This window comes from Salmo salar, chromosome ssa15 (genome assembly GCF_905237065.1).
Source record: "Salmo salar chromosome ssa15, Ssal_v3.1, whole genome shotgun sequence".
In the NCBI taxonomy this organism is placed as follows: Eukaryota; Metazoa; Chordata; class Actinopteri; order Salmoniformes; family Salmonidae; genus Salmo; species Salmo salar.
The window spans coordinates 38,347,655-38,365,072 of NC_059456.1; the positions used below are offsets into that span (position 1 = coordinate 38,347,655).

The 17,418-nt window shown below is 44.1% G+C and overlaps 1 protein-coding gene across 2 annotated transcripts in view; it reads left to right on the plus strand.

The window, feature by feature from the left end:
* The window catches only part of LOC106571383 (centrosomal protein of 85 kDa-like), an 82,329-nt gene extending 65,189 nt beyond the window's left edge, over positions 1–17,140 (plus strand). For both annotated transcript variants that reach the window (XM_045695691.1, XM_014144405.2), the window contains exons 4-13: positions 2,126–2,211; positions 6,209–6,326; positions 6,508–6,783; positions 6,963–7,115; positions 7,958–8,112; positions 8,253–8,370; positions 8,707–8,757; positions 10,018–10,119; positions 11,879–12,062; positions 14,472–17,140. In XM_045695691.1, coding sequence (XP_045551647.1) covers positions 2,126–2,211; positions 6,209–6,326; positions 6,508–6,783; positions 6,963–7,115; positions 7,958–8,112; positions 8,253–8,370; positions 8,707–8,757; positions 10,018–10,119; positions 11,879–12,062; positions 14,472–14,635 — 1,407 coding nt within the window. In that variant the 3' untranslated portion in view covers positions 14,636–17,140. The remainder of the gene's footprint in view (positions 1–2,125; positions 2,212–6,208; positions 6,327–6,507; positions 6,784–6,962; positions 7,116–7,957; positions 8,113–8,252; positions 8,371–8,706; positions 8,758–10,017; positions 10,120–11,878; positions 12,063–14,471) is intronic.
* Positions 17,141–17,418: the final 278 nt, after the last annotated feature.

Sequence of the window (17,418 nt, forward strand, 5' to 3'; positions counted from 1 at the left end):
AAATATAGGACAAAACACACATCACGACGAGACAACACAACACTACATAAAGAGAGACCTAAGACAACAACATAGCAAGGCAGCAACACATAACACAGCATGGTAGAAACACAACATAACAACAACATGGTAGGAACACAACATGGTAGAAGCACAAAACAGGGTATAAACATTGTTGGGCACAGACAACAGCACAATGGGAAAGAAGGTAGAGACAACAATACATCACGCAAAGCAGCCACAACTTATTCTAAAATATATATCAATCTACACACAATACCCCATAATGACAAAGCCAAAACAGGTTTTTAGACATTTTTGAAAATTAATAAAAAATTAAATACTGAAATATCACATTTACATAAGTATTCAGACCCTTTACTCAATTCTTTGTTGAAGCACCTTTGGCAGCGATTGCTGGGCACACCTGTATTTGGGAAGTTTCTCCCATTTTTCTCTGCAGATCCTCTCAAGCTCTGTCAGGTTCGATGGGGAGCGTCGCTGCAGAGATGTTTGATCAGGTTCAAGTCCGGGCTCTGGCTGGGCCACTCAGGGACATTCAAAGACTTGTCCCGAAGCCACTCCTGTGTTGTCTTGGCTGTTTGCTTAGGGTCATTGTCCTGTTGGAAGGTGTACCTTCACCCCAGTATGAGGTCCTGAGCGCTCTGGAGCAGATCTCTCTGTACTTTGCTCCGTTCATCTTTCACTCGGTCCTGACTAGTCTCCTAGTCCTTGCCGCTGAAAAACATCCCCACAGCTTGATGTTGCCACCACCATGCTTCACCGTAGCAATGATGCCAGGTTTCCTCCAGACGTGACGCTTGACATTCACGCCAAAAAGTTTAATCTTGGTTTCGTCAGACCAGAGAATCTTGTTTCTCAGTGTCTGAGAGTCCTTTCGGTGCCTTATTGCAAACTCCAAGTGGGCTGTCATTAGCCTTTTGCTGAGGAGTGGCTTCCGTCTGGCCACTCTACCATAAAGGTCTGATTGGTGGAGTGCTGCAGAGATGGTTGTCCTTTTGGAAGGTTCTCCCATCTCCACAGAGGAACTTTAGAGCTCTGTCAGAGTGACCATTGGGTTCTTGATAACCTCCCTGACCAAGGCCCTTCTCCCCCGATTGCTCAGTTTGGCAGGACGGCCAGCTCTAGAAGTCTTGGTAGATCCAAACTTCTTCAATTTAAGAATGATGGAGGCCACTGTGTTCTTGGGAACCTTCAATGCTGCAGCCTTTTTTTGGTACCCTTCCCCAGGTCTGTGCCTCGACACAATCCTGTCTCGGAGCTCTATGGAAAATTCCTTGGACTTCATTGCCTGGTTTTTGCTCTGACATGCACTGTCAACTGTGGGACCTTATATAGACAGGTGTGTGCCTTTCCAAATCATGCCCAATCAATTGAATTTACCACAGGTGGAGTCTAATCAAGTTGTAGAAACATCTCAAGGATGATCAATGGAAACAGGATGCACCTGAGCTCAATTTCGAGTCTCATAGCAAAGGGTCTGAATACTTATGTAAATAAGATATTTTGGTTTTCTATTTTTAATACATTTGCAAACATTTCTAAAAACCTGTTTTCGCTTTGTCATAATGGGGTATTGTGTGTAGATTGATGAGGAAAAAACATTTATTTAATCAATTTTAGAATAAAGCGGTCAGAAAATGTGGGAAAAAATCAGGGCGTCTGAATACTTTCTGAATGCACTGTGGTCTTGTGCTATATAGCCTTGTCATGCTACAAGAGATTAGTCACCCACTGATGCAATGTTCAAGAGACACCCGCCTGCCTGGCCGCAACACCCTCTCCCACATGCCTGCATAGAAGAGGGCTAGGTTATACAGCATATACTGTAGGAATGTGTGAAGGCACCGTGTGTGGAGTTGTACGTGGGCTTTGAAGACAGATGGAACGTTTTAATTAAGCTGTGGCTCATGTGTTTGGATAGGGACTACAGTAGATCAGGGACTACATTAAGTTAATGAATGCAAAATGGCTTTTGGCTAGTTGAGTCGCTTGCTTGGGTGTCTCTTAGTTAAACCTTTATATTGTTGATGATGATGTGGATTGGCCTGTTTACTAGATGTTATTGTAAATGTGCTGATCGACTTGTATGTTTCTTGTGCAGATGCTGGGCGGAGCCTCACTTCCTGTGAACACTCTGGTGAAGATCAAAGAGGGCCTGCTGCGACAGAGAGAGCTGGAGATTGACAGGTCAGTAATACAGAGGAGGGAGGCCATTTAAACGAGCAGGGCTGCACTGAATCATTGGGCAAAGCAGGGGAATTAATTAAGCCTGGAGAAAAACACACCAGAACAATTCTAGGAGGACCACACCAAAATCAGTCTTATTGTGCTGGAGCAGCAAACATGTCTGACTGAGTCTCTATGCACCTCATTATATTCCACCACTGTGTCTGACTCTGTTCGTCGCAGTAGGAAAAGCACTGTGAGAGAAAGTGTCCCTTCCCTTCGGGGTGCCATTGCCCAGGGGAAGGTTAGTGCACTGTAGTCTCTGATATGATGGGGCAGTACTGCATTCATTTTTCTATGGGCCACACACTGTCACTGTCACCCCCTCGAGGCACACAGACACACATTTTTTCAATGACCTTGAGCAGATGTCAGTGTGGCGGCATGCGGCCACACACGTCCGAGGTGTCCCCTTGCAGAGTGGCAGGCTGGCGCTGACAGGACAGGCTGGGCAGTGCCAGGGGAGGGGAGTGGACAGGACAGGGTCACCTATCACCACCCACCCATAGATTACTGTAGGAAATACAGGCAGAGACACAGCAGACACACAGCACAGAGACTTACCCTGCCGCACCGACACATAGACTGGCCTTAACATGAAAGGTTGGGCCGGCTTTGAATTGGAGGGATCAGTGTGTAACCCAGCCATTGATTTATATATACACTAGATGACTGATTCGGATGACTGTGTTGAATGACTGTGTTGAAGTCACTGTGCCACCATCTTGGAACTCCCCCACCAGTGTAAAAAAAAATATATATTGGAAACTATAGAAATGCATTTATTAATGTCTACATTCATTTTTGCCACACTTATTCTATTACAGACACATTAATGTATACTTTAAAATGATATACTGAACAAAAATATAAATGCAACATGCAACAATTTCATTGATTTTACTGAGTTACAGTTCATATGAGGAAATCAGTCAATTGAAATATATTCATCAGGCCCTTATCTATGGATTTCACATGACTGAAAATACAGATATGCATCTGTTGGTCACAGATACCTTAAAAAAAATGGGCCTCAGGATTTCGGCAAAATATCTTTGTGCAATCCAATTGCCATTCATAAAATGCAATTGTGTATGTAGCTTATGCCTGCCCATGCCATAACGCCACTGCCACCATGGGCCACTCTCTTCACAATGTTGACATCAGCAAACCGCTCGCCCACATGACGCCATACACGTGGTCTGTGGTTGTGAGGCCGGTTGGACGTACTGCCAAATTCTCTAAAACGATGTTGAAGGTGGCTTGTGGTAGAGAAATAAACATTAAAATCTCTGGCAACAGCTCTGGGGGACATTCCTGCAGTCAGCATGCCAATTGCACGCTCCCTCAAAACTTGAGACATCTGGGGCATTGTGTTGTGTGACAAAACTGCACATTTAGTGTTTTTTATTGTCCCCAACACAAGATGCACCTGTGTAATGATCATGCTGTTTAATCAGCTTCTTGATATACCATTTAAAGGTGAAATGCTCACTAACAGGGATGTAAACACATTTTTGCATTTTTTTTGTTGAGAAATAAGCTTTTTGTGGGTCTGGAAAATGTCTGGGATATTCTATTTTAGCTCATGAAACATGAAAAAAATAATAATATATATATATATTTTTGTTCAGTGTATTATGTGAGCTAAACAGAAAAATTGAAATGTATATACAGTACCAGTCAAAAGTTTGGACACACCTACTCATTCAACAAGTGCTCAGCATATGTGGGAACTCCTTCAAGAGTGTTGGAAAAGCATTCCAGGTGAAGCTGTTTGAGAGAATGCCAAGTGTGCAAAGCAGTCAAGGCAAAGGGTGGCTACTTTGAAGAATCTATATAGTTTGATTTGTTTAACACTTTTTTGGTTATTACATGATTCCATTTGTTATTTCATAGTTTTGACGTGTTCACTCTTATTCTACAATGTAGAAAATAGTCAAAATAAAGAAATACCCTGAAATAAGTTGGCGTGTCCAAACTTTTGACTGGTACTGTATATATAAAAACATCTTCCTTAAAGTATAATTAACCTAATGTTACTGGCCCCGCTACAACAAAATACTTAAATACATATAATTTTGTCCTTGAAACATTGAATTGAAATACTGTATAATTCCATTCATTCCTATGGAGGACTGTCCCTACTGGGGAGTGACAATATGGCCGACCGATGGCTTCAAAGCCCCTCAATTTCCAACACATAGCATCTGCAATCCAGGGTTTATATACATATTTGAACCCAGCCCAGCCTGCTCATTCTTGAGACTGGTCAATTGTTGGTACCTAGGTGTTATAGTGAATTAGACAAGATGCTATGTGCATTAGATATGGGATTAACGGTTTCTTACCATTATGTTTCTAGCCATGAGTTGGGTTAATAGTAGGGTGTTCAGGGTGTTCAAGGTTTGACTTTCTCAAGTGTATGCCTCCTTCAGAGGGGTTGGGTTAAATGCGCAAGACACATTTCAGTTGAATGCATTCAGTTCACTTTCCCTTTTATTGATTATCTCCCTCAATGTGAGCAAATGAATGAGAAAAAAAGCTAATTTCACCACCAGGTGGCAGTCTTAACCAAACCTACATACACTGATTATACCAAACATTAAGAACACCTTGCTAATATTGAGTTGTTCCCCCCCCTTCAGAAAAGCCTTAATTCGTCAGGGCTTGGACTCTGTAAGGTGTCTAAAGCGCAGGGATGCTGGGCCATGTTGACTCCAATGCTTCCCACAGTTGTGTCAAGTTGGATGTCCTTTGGGTGGTGCACCATTCTTGCTACACAAAGGAAACTGTTCAATGTGAAAAACCCAGCAGCCTTGCAGTTCTTGACACAAACCGGTGCGCCTGGCACCTACTACCATACCCCGTTCAAAGACACATCTTTTGTCTTGCCCGTTCACTCTCTGAATAGCACACATACACAATCCATGTCTCATTTGTCTCAAGGCTTAAAAATCCTTCTTTAACCTGTCTCCTCCCCTTCATCTACACTGATTGAAGTGGATTTAACAGGTGACATCAATAAGGGATCATGGATTCACCTGGTCAGTCTTTGTCATGGAAAGAGCAGGTGTTCCTAATGTTTTGTAAACTCAGTGTACATGTGTAGTATCTTAATTTGACCAGTTTCTCACAGCAGGAAAATATACCTGCAGCAACAGGAAATGTAAATTATTATGTGGATTATAATGAATGTGCAGTTTGTAGAGGTTGATACATTTTTAGCCACGATAAATCTGACATTTTAAAGTGGGAATTACAAACTTTAGAAGGTTTTTTAATCCTTGAATACACTACAATTTATTTAATATAGTATATCGGTACACAGCATTTAGTATTCCTACCTTGATCCAGTAGCATTAATCAACACTCCCCTTTTATTTTGCTGAAAGGCAGAAAATGACAAGGTAAGAGTTACACACAAGCATTATGAGCTGATTATAAATATGACATTCTTTCAGGGCGGGGGGTTTAGGGGAGTGAAATTGTGCTTGCCTCATCAGGATAGCATGCAGGCAGCTGGCCCACCCTCCACTAGAGAGAAATATTAGACAAGTGATTTATACTGAGTGGAGATTCTGTCACACAGCCTTAATCTTCATGTTTTACTGGCCAACCAGGGCCCAGTAGAAAGCACCGTATATTACCACCTGTCCACAACACTGACTCAGAAGTACCCAGGGCTAGATATGTATGCTATAAACTCTAGTGGCATTAAGATGAATGTTATTATATATTGTTATTATATATCGTCCTACATGATCCACACAGAGTGGGCATTCATTGGCCTGTTGTCTGTGTAATATGGATAATGGAGAGAGCTGGCACTGCTTATTTTACTGTGTACCTCATAAGATGTTTTCCCATGTTAGTATGACTTGGATATCAGTATACCTGCTTCTGTAATCAATGGTGATGCGTCACTGACATGTTATGTCTGATGTGTGTTTTCCAGACAGAAGCAGCAGATCCTACAGCTCCATGCCCGGATCAGGGACAATGAGCTGAGAGCGCAACAGGTCCTCCAGAGCCAGAAGGGGCGCTGTGACGACCCCTATCTACTTAACGCTAAGGTAATAAAACCTCATCTAGTGTATCAGTAACAACCCAACCGTCTTACCTACTATACTGTTATTCCCAACTGGCAGAAGGTTTTAACATTCTCAAGCTTAGTCTCAAGCTTTGACATTTGTTGACATTTCTGGTCATTTTTAAAAGACTGACAACTAATGTGTCTCCTTGTCTCTTTCCCAGGAGTCTCCATATGACAGTCCTGTAGCACAGTCCCACCCCCAGCCCCACCCGCAGCTCCAGCCCCAGCCCCACCCCCAGCTCCACCCCCACCCCCAGCCCCACCCCCAGCTCCACCCCCAGCTGCAGGTCCCAGATAGGGTGAGTCCTCTGTGCTGTGATAACGGGGAGCTGGGCCGGAAGCTGGCCGCTGCAGAGCTGGAGGTCATCCACCTCAACGAGTTCCTCAAACAGAACACCCAGAAATACACAGAGGACACCAAGAAGCTGGAGGAAAAGGTGACCAAAGGGCACATTACACAGATCAACCTTAGCACTAGCCTCAACCACAAACACCAGCCTCACCACAACCCTAATCCTAACCCTAACTCTAATGTAGTTCATGTCCACACCCCGGATCAACCCAGTCAAAATCCTAACCCTAATGAATGTAATCAACCATTTGTCCTGCCTTTCAGATGAAGACGCGTGACCGCTACATCAGCAGCCTGAAGAAGAAGTGTCTGAGGGAGAGTGAGCAGAACAAGGAAAAGCAGCAGAGGATAGAGACCCTGGAGAAGTACCTAGCTGACCTGCCCTCCCTCGATGAGGTCCAGACCCAGGCCCAGCAGGTAGTTTGTCTCCCCAGCCACAGGACCAGCTCAGGGGGTCCCGTCTGGCTGGCTCACCACAGGGGTTCTGCTAGCATCTCTACTGACATCTCTGCTAGTATCTCTGCTAAAGCTTCTTAGTTATTTGATGGCCATGTTAGAATTATTTTTGTAATTTTTTTATTATGAGAAAGTACACGAGCTAGCCTGTATGATCTTGATTTAGGGTTAAGATTAAAGTCAGGGTTCTGGTGAGGGTTAAAGTTTAAGGTTAGTGGTCCATTGGATTTGTGGTCACTGGTCAGAAAGCTCCTTATTTCTGCCCTCTCTAGCGTGGCCAGATAGTGAGACCCTGCTAGCGTATCTGCTAGTTAGCGTCTCAGTGCTAAGCTAACACCTGGTAATGGAGCGGGGGCGTCTCTTCATTACAGCTCTGTAATCTCATTAGACCTGATTAGATCAGCCATGTCAGGCTGCATTAGTGGTAGTGGTAGAGTGGGATGGGAGTTCAGAGTGGCTATTAACAGCCTCCGGTCAACCTTAAGATAATATGTCTCCTATTGTGTTTGCCCTGTCTATCTTTACTGTAATGATAATTAAATCATCGTCAAATTGAATCTCATTGTTGTCTAATGGTAATCATGTAATACACCATCTTGCCACCAGAGGTCAATAAGAACCAAACGGTGTCAACTTTATTTAGTGGTTTGTGTGTAGTGTGTACTGATATTCCTTTGGCCAGGTCAGTCTTAGTTAGTGGTCTTTGTACATATGTTCCTGTGGTGTTCTCTGAGATGTGGTTGGGACAGTCACAGACAGTGTGTGTATAGTCCTAATTTTCTGTTCCTGTATGTGTCCATCAGCTGGAGGAGGGTCAGGGGAAGGCCCAGGGTCTGCAGGACACAGTGGCTTGTCTGGAGAAGAGTCTGGAGGAGGGCTGCGCCGTGCTGCAGGCGAAAGAGGACCTGATTGAGACCCAGTGCAAGAGGGAGAAGGAGCTGGTGGCTGCTGTACAGAGGTGGGTCGGAAATACAATCTTCCTCTGCAACTCCTCCTTCTAGTTGTAACAGTGTGTTGTTAAAACAGTCAGAGCTGGTAAGTTGTGGTTGTGTTGATGACAGACGATGCCTTAACGTTGTCTCTCCCTGGTTCCCCCAGTCTGCAGGAGAAGGTGGAGCAGTGTCTTGAGGACGGGGTCCGGCTCCCCATGCTGGACCTGAAGGAGCTGGAGATGGAGAACGCACGGTTACAGGAGCAGCAAGCCACCACCACCGAGGTGAGACGCAGAATGCATACAAACGCAGGGATGCATGCAGACACACACACACACACTTAATGCTAAGGCAAAACCTCATCTAGTGTATCAGTAACAACCCGACTGTCTTACCTACTATACTGTTATTCCCAACTGGCAGAAGGTTTTAACATTCTCAAGCTTAATCTCAAGCTTTGACATTTGTTGACATATCTGGTCATTTTTAAAAGACTGACAATTAATGTATCTCCTTGTCTACACCACAACACACAAACACAAACAACACACACAGGGTCACTCAGAGAGATGAGCCAGGCTGCTACCAGACCTTTACAATGCCCCTCTGCTCTTTTTCAGCTGATAGACAATCAGAAGAACCAGATTGAAAAACTCACCCTTGAGCTGACGGTAAGACCCAGCTATTAGGGGTGTAACAGTTCACCAAACCCACAGTTCAGTACATATTGCGGTTTTGGAGTCACGGTTCCGTTTCTGATTCATAATCCCTGATGAGATCACCATCTGAAATAACAACAACTTGGATTTTCTTAAATGAAAACACCCGATTACTCATCAACGACACTAAAATAAAGTGCAATATGCGTGTAAACATAACATAGGCCTATACAATGTCTGAGCTATGTTTTCTGACAAAGACAAAAATATGTGCACTTGTGTGACTCATAAAGGGGGCGTGTCTGTAGTACGGTACACTGCGGGGTAATGTGATGGGCTGTCACTGTTAAGTAGCTCTCTGTAGCCCTGGAGGTCCATCCATCTGTACGAAGCGCAACACGGGGTGCGTTGACCAATTCATTGACAACTTTGGCTTTAGCTTGCTAGTATAGAGCGAGGGGGCAAAGTGGTTAACGTCGCTCACTTTCACGAGGTGCTGAAACCCCCTATTCTTCTTAACCACAGAGAATAGGCTCATATCCGCGGCTGTAAACATACCTATCGCTCATCACGTCTTTGGCCTGGTCAAAATCAGCTGCGAAGGGCTGCTTGAATGCAGAGGGGAGACCGAAGTTGTGTTCTTTTTTTGCGTTTCCATCTTGCTCCGGTGGTAGGAATACTGGGGGGGATGTCTGAGGTGTTGGCAGCTGCATAGGCTATTCTCACTGGGCAGTGGAGACATACTCTCTCTGTCCATCACCGTTGTAACCTACTGGGAAGATAAAATGTTCCCAAACTGGAGATTTAAACTATGGAGAATCCTCCTGGTTCATCGACTCCACCACTCAGCATCGTACAGAACTACGTCCCGGACAGTTTGAAATGCACCAATTAAGATTTGACTTTTGATTACAACGTGCGCATAGGATCTTGTTTTAACGGAATAGCTTTAAAGAAATTCAGCTCAGATTTACTCAAGAGGCATACAACGCGGTGTAGGCATAACCTATAGGCCTAGTGCTTTGATTTCCGGGGTCACAGTGCGGACCGAACCGAGGTCCCGATACCGAACGGTTTTGGTACAAATATGTGGACCGTTACATCCTTACCTGTTAATAGACTTAATTTGGGTCAACTGTATGCTTCAATCAGCCGCTGTTGTAGTAGTTGTCATGTTGTGTGTGTGTTCTTGTGTCTGTCAGTGGTGGGGATGATGATGAGTCATCAGAGCATTATACAGTATGTGACGGCTGTCTTATTGTTCTGCTGCAGGCTGTGGAGCAGAGGCTGCAGATGGAGCGATGTCTCTCCCAAGAGCTCCAGCAACAGCTGCAGGGCGAAGACCTGGCTTCACTCGCCGACACCCTCCACCAGGTAACCAGCCCCACGCTGCCTCTTCAAACATGTTCAAATAAAGAAGGCTACACAGGACTACTCCCACAGAAAGTACTATTCCTGGGAGCAGACATTTTTTTATTTCTCAGATTTTCCAACCCAGGGCTAGAGTGGTGTAGCTAGCTAGTATCCACAGTAGCTGGTAGCTTCCTCTCTCTCTCCACCCTACATCCTGACAGACAGTTATCTCTGTCCCAGGTTTAGCTGGTGATGGAGAAGTCCATTCACCACCATTCTGTTCCTCTACAGGCCCTTTCTGTCCTCAGATCTTTTCATAGCAGCAGAGTCATGAATAACCCAATATGCCCCCTTCAGCACCCCCACTACCACATGGACCCAATTAGAATTCATGGTGTCATTTTTCAACTCTCCCGCCCGTCTCAAGGTGAGGATGAGCCTGGTGATAAAAGGTCTGAATTCATGCAGGCGGTAATGTGTGTGTCCTGTACATAGGAGAGGTAGAGTACACACACACACAGACAGCTGACGCCCCAGAACCATACATTATCCCTCTGACAGGGACACAAAAGGCAATTATCAGCTGGAAGATTCCTCCGCCTGGCTCCCACAAGGGAAGGTCACTGGTTTGGAGAGAGGGATGGGGGAGTGTTTGTTGGCTGACCTTGCCTGGCTCTGCAGTGACTCCCAGGCAGCTCGTGTCTGAAGGGACAGAGAGATATGACGAGATGAGGTAGTCTACACAGCGCCCTGTCTAGGATCACTGGTTTTAATTTGACCGTGCTCTCCACTGCTCTGTGTGGCTGTTGAATGTTGGAGGCTGGGTATTTATCTGCACACACACTCTATGTTCCCTCCAGCACTGTGTAGAGCAATTGAGAGGGGAGAAGAGAGATTTGATTGCCAGCGTTACATTTTTACATTCATGTAATTTAGCAGACGCTCTTATCCAGAGCGACTTACAGTAGTGAGTGCATTCATTTCATACTGGTCCCCCGTGGGAATCGAACCCACAACCCTGGTGTTGCAAGCACCATGCTCTACCAACTCAGCCACATGGGTGGGCGCCTTTAGTTACATGGAGATGATACTGAGGTGAAAGTCAAAGCTTTTAGTGGTGAAATGGCCTCCATCTTGGGAGAGCAGGAAGTTGGATAATCGGTCCGAAAAGGACTTTCGGCCACCTCTGTGGGTGTTAGTGTTGCTATGAGACCTTGTTATGATGGTGATTATTATTCTAATTTTCTCCTTGGTATTCTGCTAGACATTGAGACTCATTTGAAAGTGTATATGTTAACTCGTTTCAAAGCCCAGCCCTGGAGAGGGTGTTGAGGTGTTGATCCACACAGGGAGACACACTGAGCTTTAGATGCCAGCGGCAGCTCTCCCTCTCAAGTTCAGTTTTCATTTAAAAAATACACTCCAAGCCCTAATGGACAAATCCACTTCTGTTCAGAAATAACAGTATGGCTGTCATGTTATAACTCAAAATAATCTTTATTGAGTGTGGCAATACTCCCTCCAGCGTTTTACAATGTGTATTTATTAATAAATGCAATCTGGCAGTGACAGAATAATAACAAAGCTTTTCAGCACAAAAGGATTTAGCCAATGTATGTCTCAATTCAGCAACACTTGATCTACTCTGAACTTGCACAAAAATCGGATTTAATATTTGGGGGATTTTGTGTTTTACTGAACACTCCTGAGCTCTGCTGCATTAGCGTGGTGTTTGATAATAAACCCAGTGTTGGTCTCTAAGCTACGTGTGTTTCTACAGAACCAAAGGCAGGTGGAGGATGGCGTGGTGATTCGTCAGGGCTGCGGGGGCCAGGGGCTAGAGGCAGGGCCCCTGCTGAAGGAGATGTCCCTGTGTCTGCTTGACCTCAAGGCCCTCTGTAATATCCTCACCCAGAGGGCCCAGGGCCAGGAGCCCAACCTGGCACTGCTACTGGGCATCAAATGTAAGTAGATACATCTGGTTTAATCCTCTTAAGCTGGGGTTCAAATCCGATTGCGGCTTTGGACAATGCAGCATTTAAAAGGTAATTTCCAATTGAGCCGACAATGCAGCATTTTACAGCGAATGTGGTCTCCACAAACGCAGAGACATTGCCTTTAAAACCCATATTGCCGACAGAGCGATCGGATTGAATCCCGGCCTCTCCTATCTGCACACACACAGTGAACTACTGCCATATGCAAACCCAACATTAGCTCCTTGGACTAGCCTATCTACTCAGTTATAGGCTTCTGAATATCTACTTCATAGTTTTCGGGCATCAACAGTAATTGGGTTTTTCCACTGAGGAAGACGTTACTTCACTAGCTACCTTACAGTTAAAGACTTCTCAACCGTCTTTGATGTCAAATTACTTGAACTCCTTTTGAAATTGATGTTTGGTCCCACCTATTCTTAATTGTTTTCCTTATTCTATTCTGCTTTCTGTCCACCTCCGTCAGCAGTAGGATGCACTTCTTTTCCCTAAGAAACAGAGGGGGAATTAGGCTGTCAGCTCACAACAAGCTCCTCTGAATACATGTACAGTTGTGGCCAAAAGTTGAGAATGACACAAATATGAATTTTCAAAGTCCGCTGCCTCAGTTTGTATGATTGCAATTTGCATATACTCCAGAATGTTATGAAGAGTGATCAGATGAATTGCAAAGTCTCTCTTTGTCATGCAAATGTGCTGAATCCCCCAAAAACATTTCCACTGCATTACAGCCCTGCAACAAAAGGACCAGCTGACATGTCAGTGATTCTCTTGTTAACACAGGTGTGAGTGTTGATGAGGACAAGGCTGGAGATGGCTCTGTTATGCTGATTGAGTTCAAATAAGACTAGAAGCTTCAAAAAGGAGGGTGGTGCTTGGAATCATTGTTCTTCCTCTGTCAACCATGGTTACCTGGAAGGAAACACATGCCGTCATCATTGCTTTGCACAAAGAGAGCTTCACAGGCAAGGATATTGCTGCCAGTAAGATTGCACCTAAATCAACCATTTATCAGATCATCAAGAACTTCAAGGAGAGCGGTTCAATTGTTGTGAAGAAGGCTTCAGGGAGCCCAAGAAAGTCCAGAAAGTGCCAGGACCCTCTCCTATAGTTGATTCAGCTGTGGGATCGGGGCACCACCAGTACAGAGCTTGCTCAGGAATGGCAGCAGGCATGTGTGAGTGCATCTGCACGCACAGTGAGGAGAAGACTTTTGGAGGATGGCCTGCTGTCAAGAAGGGCAGCAAAGAAGCCACTTCTCTCCAGGAAAAACATCAGGGACAGACTGATATTCTGCAAAAGGTACAGGGATTGGACTGCTGAGGACTGGGGTACAGTCATTTTCTCTAAATCCCCCTTTCCGATTGTCTGGGGCATCCGGAAAAAAAGCTAGTCCGGAGAAGACAAGGTGAGCGCTACCATCAGTCCTGTGTCATGCCAACAGTAAAGCATCCTGAGACCATTCATGTGTGGGGTTGCTTCTCAGCCAAGGGAGTGGGCTCACTCACAATTTTGCCTAAGAACACAGCCATGAATAAAGAATGGTACCAACACATCCTCCGAGAGCAACTTCTCCCAACCATCCAGGAAAGGTTTGGTGACGAACAATGCCTTTTCCAGCATGATGGAGCACCTTGCCATAAGGCAAAAGTAATAACTAAGTGGCTCAGGGAACAAAACATAGATATTTTCGGTCCATAGCCAGGAAACTCCCCAGACCTTAATCCCATTAAGAACTTGTGGTCAATCCTCAAGAGGCGGGTGAACAAACAAAAACCCACAAATTCTGACAAACTCCAAGCATTGATTATGCAAGAATGGGCTGCCATCAGTCAGGATGTGGCCCAGAAGTTAATTGACAGAGTGCCAGGGCGGATTGCAGAGGTCTTGAAAAAGAAGGGTCAACACTGCAAATATTGACTTTTTGCATCAACTTCATGTAATTGTCAATAAAAGCCTTTGACACTTATGAAATGCTTGTAATTATATTTCAGTATTCCATAGTAACATCTGACAAAAATATCTAAAGACACTGAGGCAGCAGACTTTGTGAAAATTAATATTTGTCATTCTCAAAACTTTTGGGCAGGACTGTACACTTTTCACTCTGAACTAGATAAGAGCTGTCACTTTCCCCCTTCAACCTCACTGGAGTACCCCCCCCCACACACACACACACACACACACACACACAGGATCTTTCGCACAGCATGAAAAAAAAACATCTGACAGAAGATACACACTCACCATCTCAAAACCTAGCGTATTTCACACTGTCACACGATGCTCATTGACAGAATTTGAAGTCTTGCCATGGTAGATTTGAGCTAAAGCCCCATCAGGTTGACGGTGTACTTCTCTCTCTGACCCCTGTAGCGATGAGCATGTCAGGGGAGGAGAACGACAACTCCCTGGTGGAGGACAGCTTGCGGGCCAAGCTACTGGAGGTTGGCCAGCTGAGGAAGGATATTGAGGACCTGCGCACCGCCATCTCTGACCGCTACGCACAGGACATGGGCGAAAACTGTGTGACGCAATGACACACCCGCCATGAGGGGCACTGACGCCCAGCGACGGCATGCCCACTCCCGTTTCACAGCCAGTAAGGGTAGGAAAAATCCTGATTGGAGGAAGAACAGCGTTAAAAATTGAATAAGAAACTAGGTACTTTGTCAAAATGCTGTATTTTATTTATATCCAGTTTTACGTGATGGAGATATCTAGCTCCAGCTTTCTGAATGTAGGATCAAGCTGTGAATCAAGTTTACAAGGAAGTCTTAAAATAGGATGTTTTGATTTTTCAAATGTCAATTGCGCTTCCTGTGTAATAGAATGAATTCCTGCATGATCATGTACATTGCTTCATGCACAGAGACGTACTCATACCTGGAGACCCTGCCCTCACAGAAGGGAGTATGAGTGTTTGGCCCCTCCCACACAATCTCACCGGCCAGTAGGAAACTGACTCACTGCTGCTCTGTCAAGTGCCTCTGTGTGTGATAGCTTCTCCACTAATCAGCTGTCCTCTTCCTAAATTGTCTCCAATGGCAACCCATCACATCGCCACATGTGTTATCCAAAGACGAACTCCCCGAACTCTCAGCAGCTGCCCATAGTCTATAGTCGAGACTGCCTAGTGGCACTTCCCTTGGCTCCACAACAAAACTGGCCAACCAAGAGAGCTGCTTCTGTTCCATTTCAGTATTTCTTCTGTGTGTGTAAGTGGTTCGCTATTTGGGATATGAATGGTTTTCAATGGAAGATTTCAGTGATGTGGATCGCCCCATACTGGTTATTTGGATAGATATTTTTAATGAAAATGAAATAGCATGGCAATAACCCCTTTCGTATTATTTGCTGTTGTGTTGAACATAATAGCATCAGGTAATATTCAGGTGTTTTTCTAACAGTTAAATTCAGGAATTGTTTTTACAAGTTCAGATTGACTGGTAAGGTCAGGGCTTAATACTGCCTCCCATGACTTCAATAGGCTGCATTTACATCGGCAGCACAATTCTGATCATTTTTCCACTAATTGGTGAGCTGATTAGTCAAAAGATGAATTATTGAAAGAAAAATAAATTGGGCTGCTTGTGTAAATACAGCCATAGACACCATTTGATTGAGACTAGAACTAATGCAAAACCACCACAGCAGCACTTCTACAGTATAGGCCCACATTACCTACTGGGACTTGACTCATTTGTATAAATCCATTGTCAATATAGGCACCAGTTAAACATTGAGTTGACTGAGAAATATTCCTCCAACCTCTACCACACAGAGGGGGCTCTAGATGAATGCATCCATGGAGTAATCGTTGGTTCACATTCTTCTGTTTTACTTTGACTGCTGTTCCCACTATGTCATAGGAACTTGCTTCATCTCAAACTAATTGGAACGTGAATTTTAGCGAGCCGGTCATGACAACCAACACATTACTGTTTGCTATAAGGCAGGGTTTCTAACTATCCTCGGGACCCCCGTTTTGTTTTGCCCTAACGCTACAACAGCGGATTCAAATGATCAAGCTTGATTATTTGAATCAGCTGGTGCAAAATAAAAACCTGCTATAAGGTGATGTTATACATTTTTACAGATTGTAATATATCCTGGTAACAAGTGGTTCAAAATGGTCATCAGTTTAGAGCCAAGTATATTTTGCATGTCTCAATTTAGACTAATGTAGTTGTAGGATATTCTATTATATTGTTGTATTACCAATCTTAGAAAGGAAACATGGGCTATGTAAAATGTTTTGGCAGGTTAAGATAAAGAACAAAGGTTGATTCGGGCCTAGATTCAAACCATACCACTGAAGAGCCGAGTAATAGCAGCATTGAAAGGTAATTTCCGATTGGGCCGACATGCAACATTTACCATGATTGCAGTCTCCGAACATTGCCTTTAAAAATTGCACAGGTCTTCAGCAACATCGATTGAATCTAGTCCTAAGCATTACATGGAAACTAATATGCATGGAAACTAATATGCAATGTGACATGCACCAGCTAGCGCCTCCCATTCAGTAGCAGATCTGAAATGTTATTGTTCTTCTGTGCCTTTTAATGTATGCAGCAGATAAGAGCTCCTGTTTCTCCCTATTGACAGGGTCTGGAGACAACTATTCTGCATCGTGTAAATAAAAGGCTACCCGTCACTGTATGATTACACAATTATGCTAAGCCATAGCCACAAAATATAGCCACTCAGGTAAATTAAGGCCATAACAGGCTCTTGTGAAACCTGAAGAATGTACTTTGATGCACAGCATCCATTGTGATGTGTAGGTCTGTGCGAGTATAGTGCTCATCTAAAGGGAAACAGGTGTGGTTGTCATGGCTGTCTGTACCGGACTAGGAGCCACTGGTTGGCTTTACTGTACATAGGAATTTGTTTAATGTTATGCTCTTAGTTTTGCAGCTAGATTTTATGAATGCCAAAAGTTTATTTATATACTATGTTCCTAAAAGTGTTAAGTATTTTTCCATTTAAGGTGTGATTGTCATTTGTACAGAATGCAAATAAAATATTTTTCTATAACAGTTTGTGTTCTCGGCCAATATACACTATCACACACTAGAAGTCTACCGATTAATCATAATGGGTATTCAGCATTTTTGGACACCGATTGTGTCACTCCAAAAGGAGACTGTGTGGCAGGCTGACTACCTGTTACGAGTGCCGCAAGGAGCTAAGTTACTAGCATTAAACTACTTTTTTTTTTTTTAACTAATCTTAACATAATTGATGATATTACTAGTTTATCCTGCATTGCATATAATCGATGCAGTGCCTGTTCATTTATCATTGAATCAGCCTA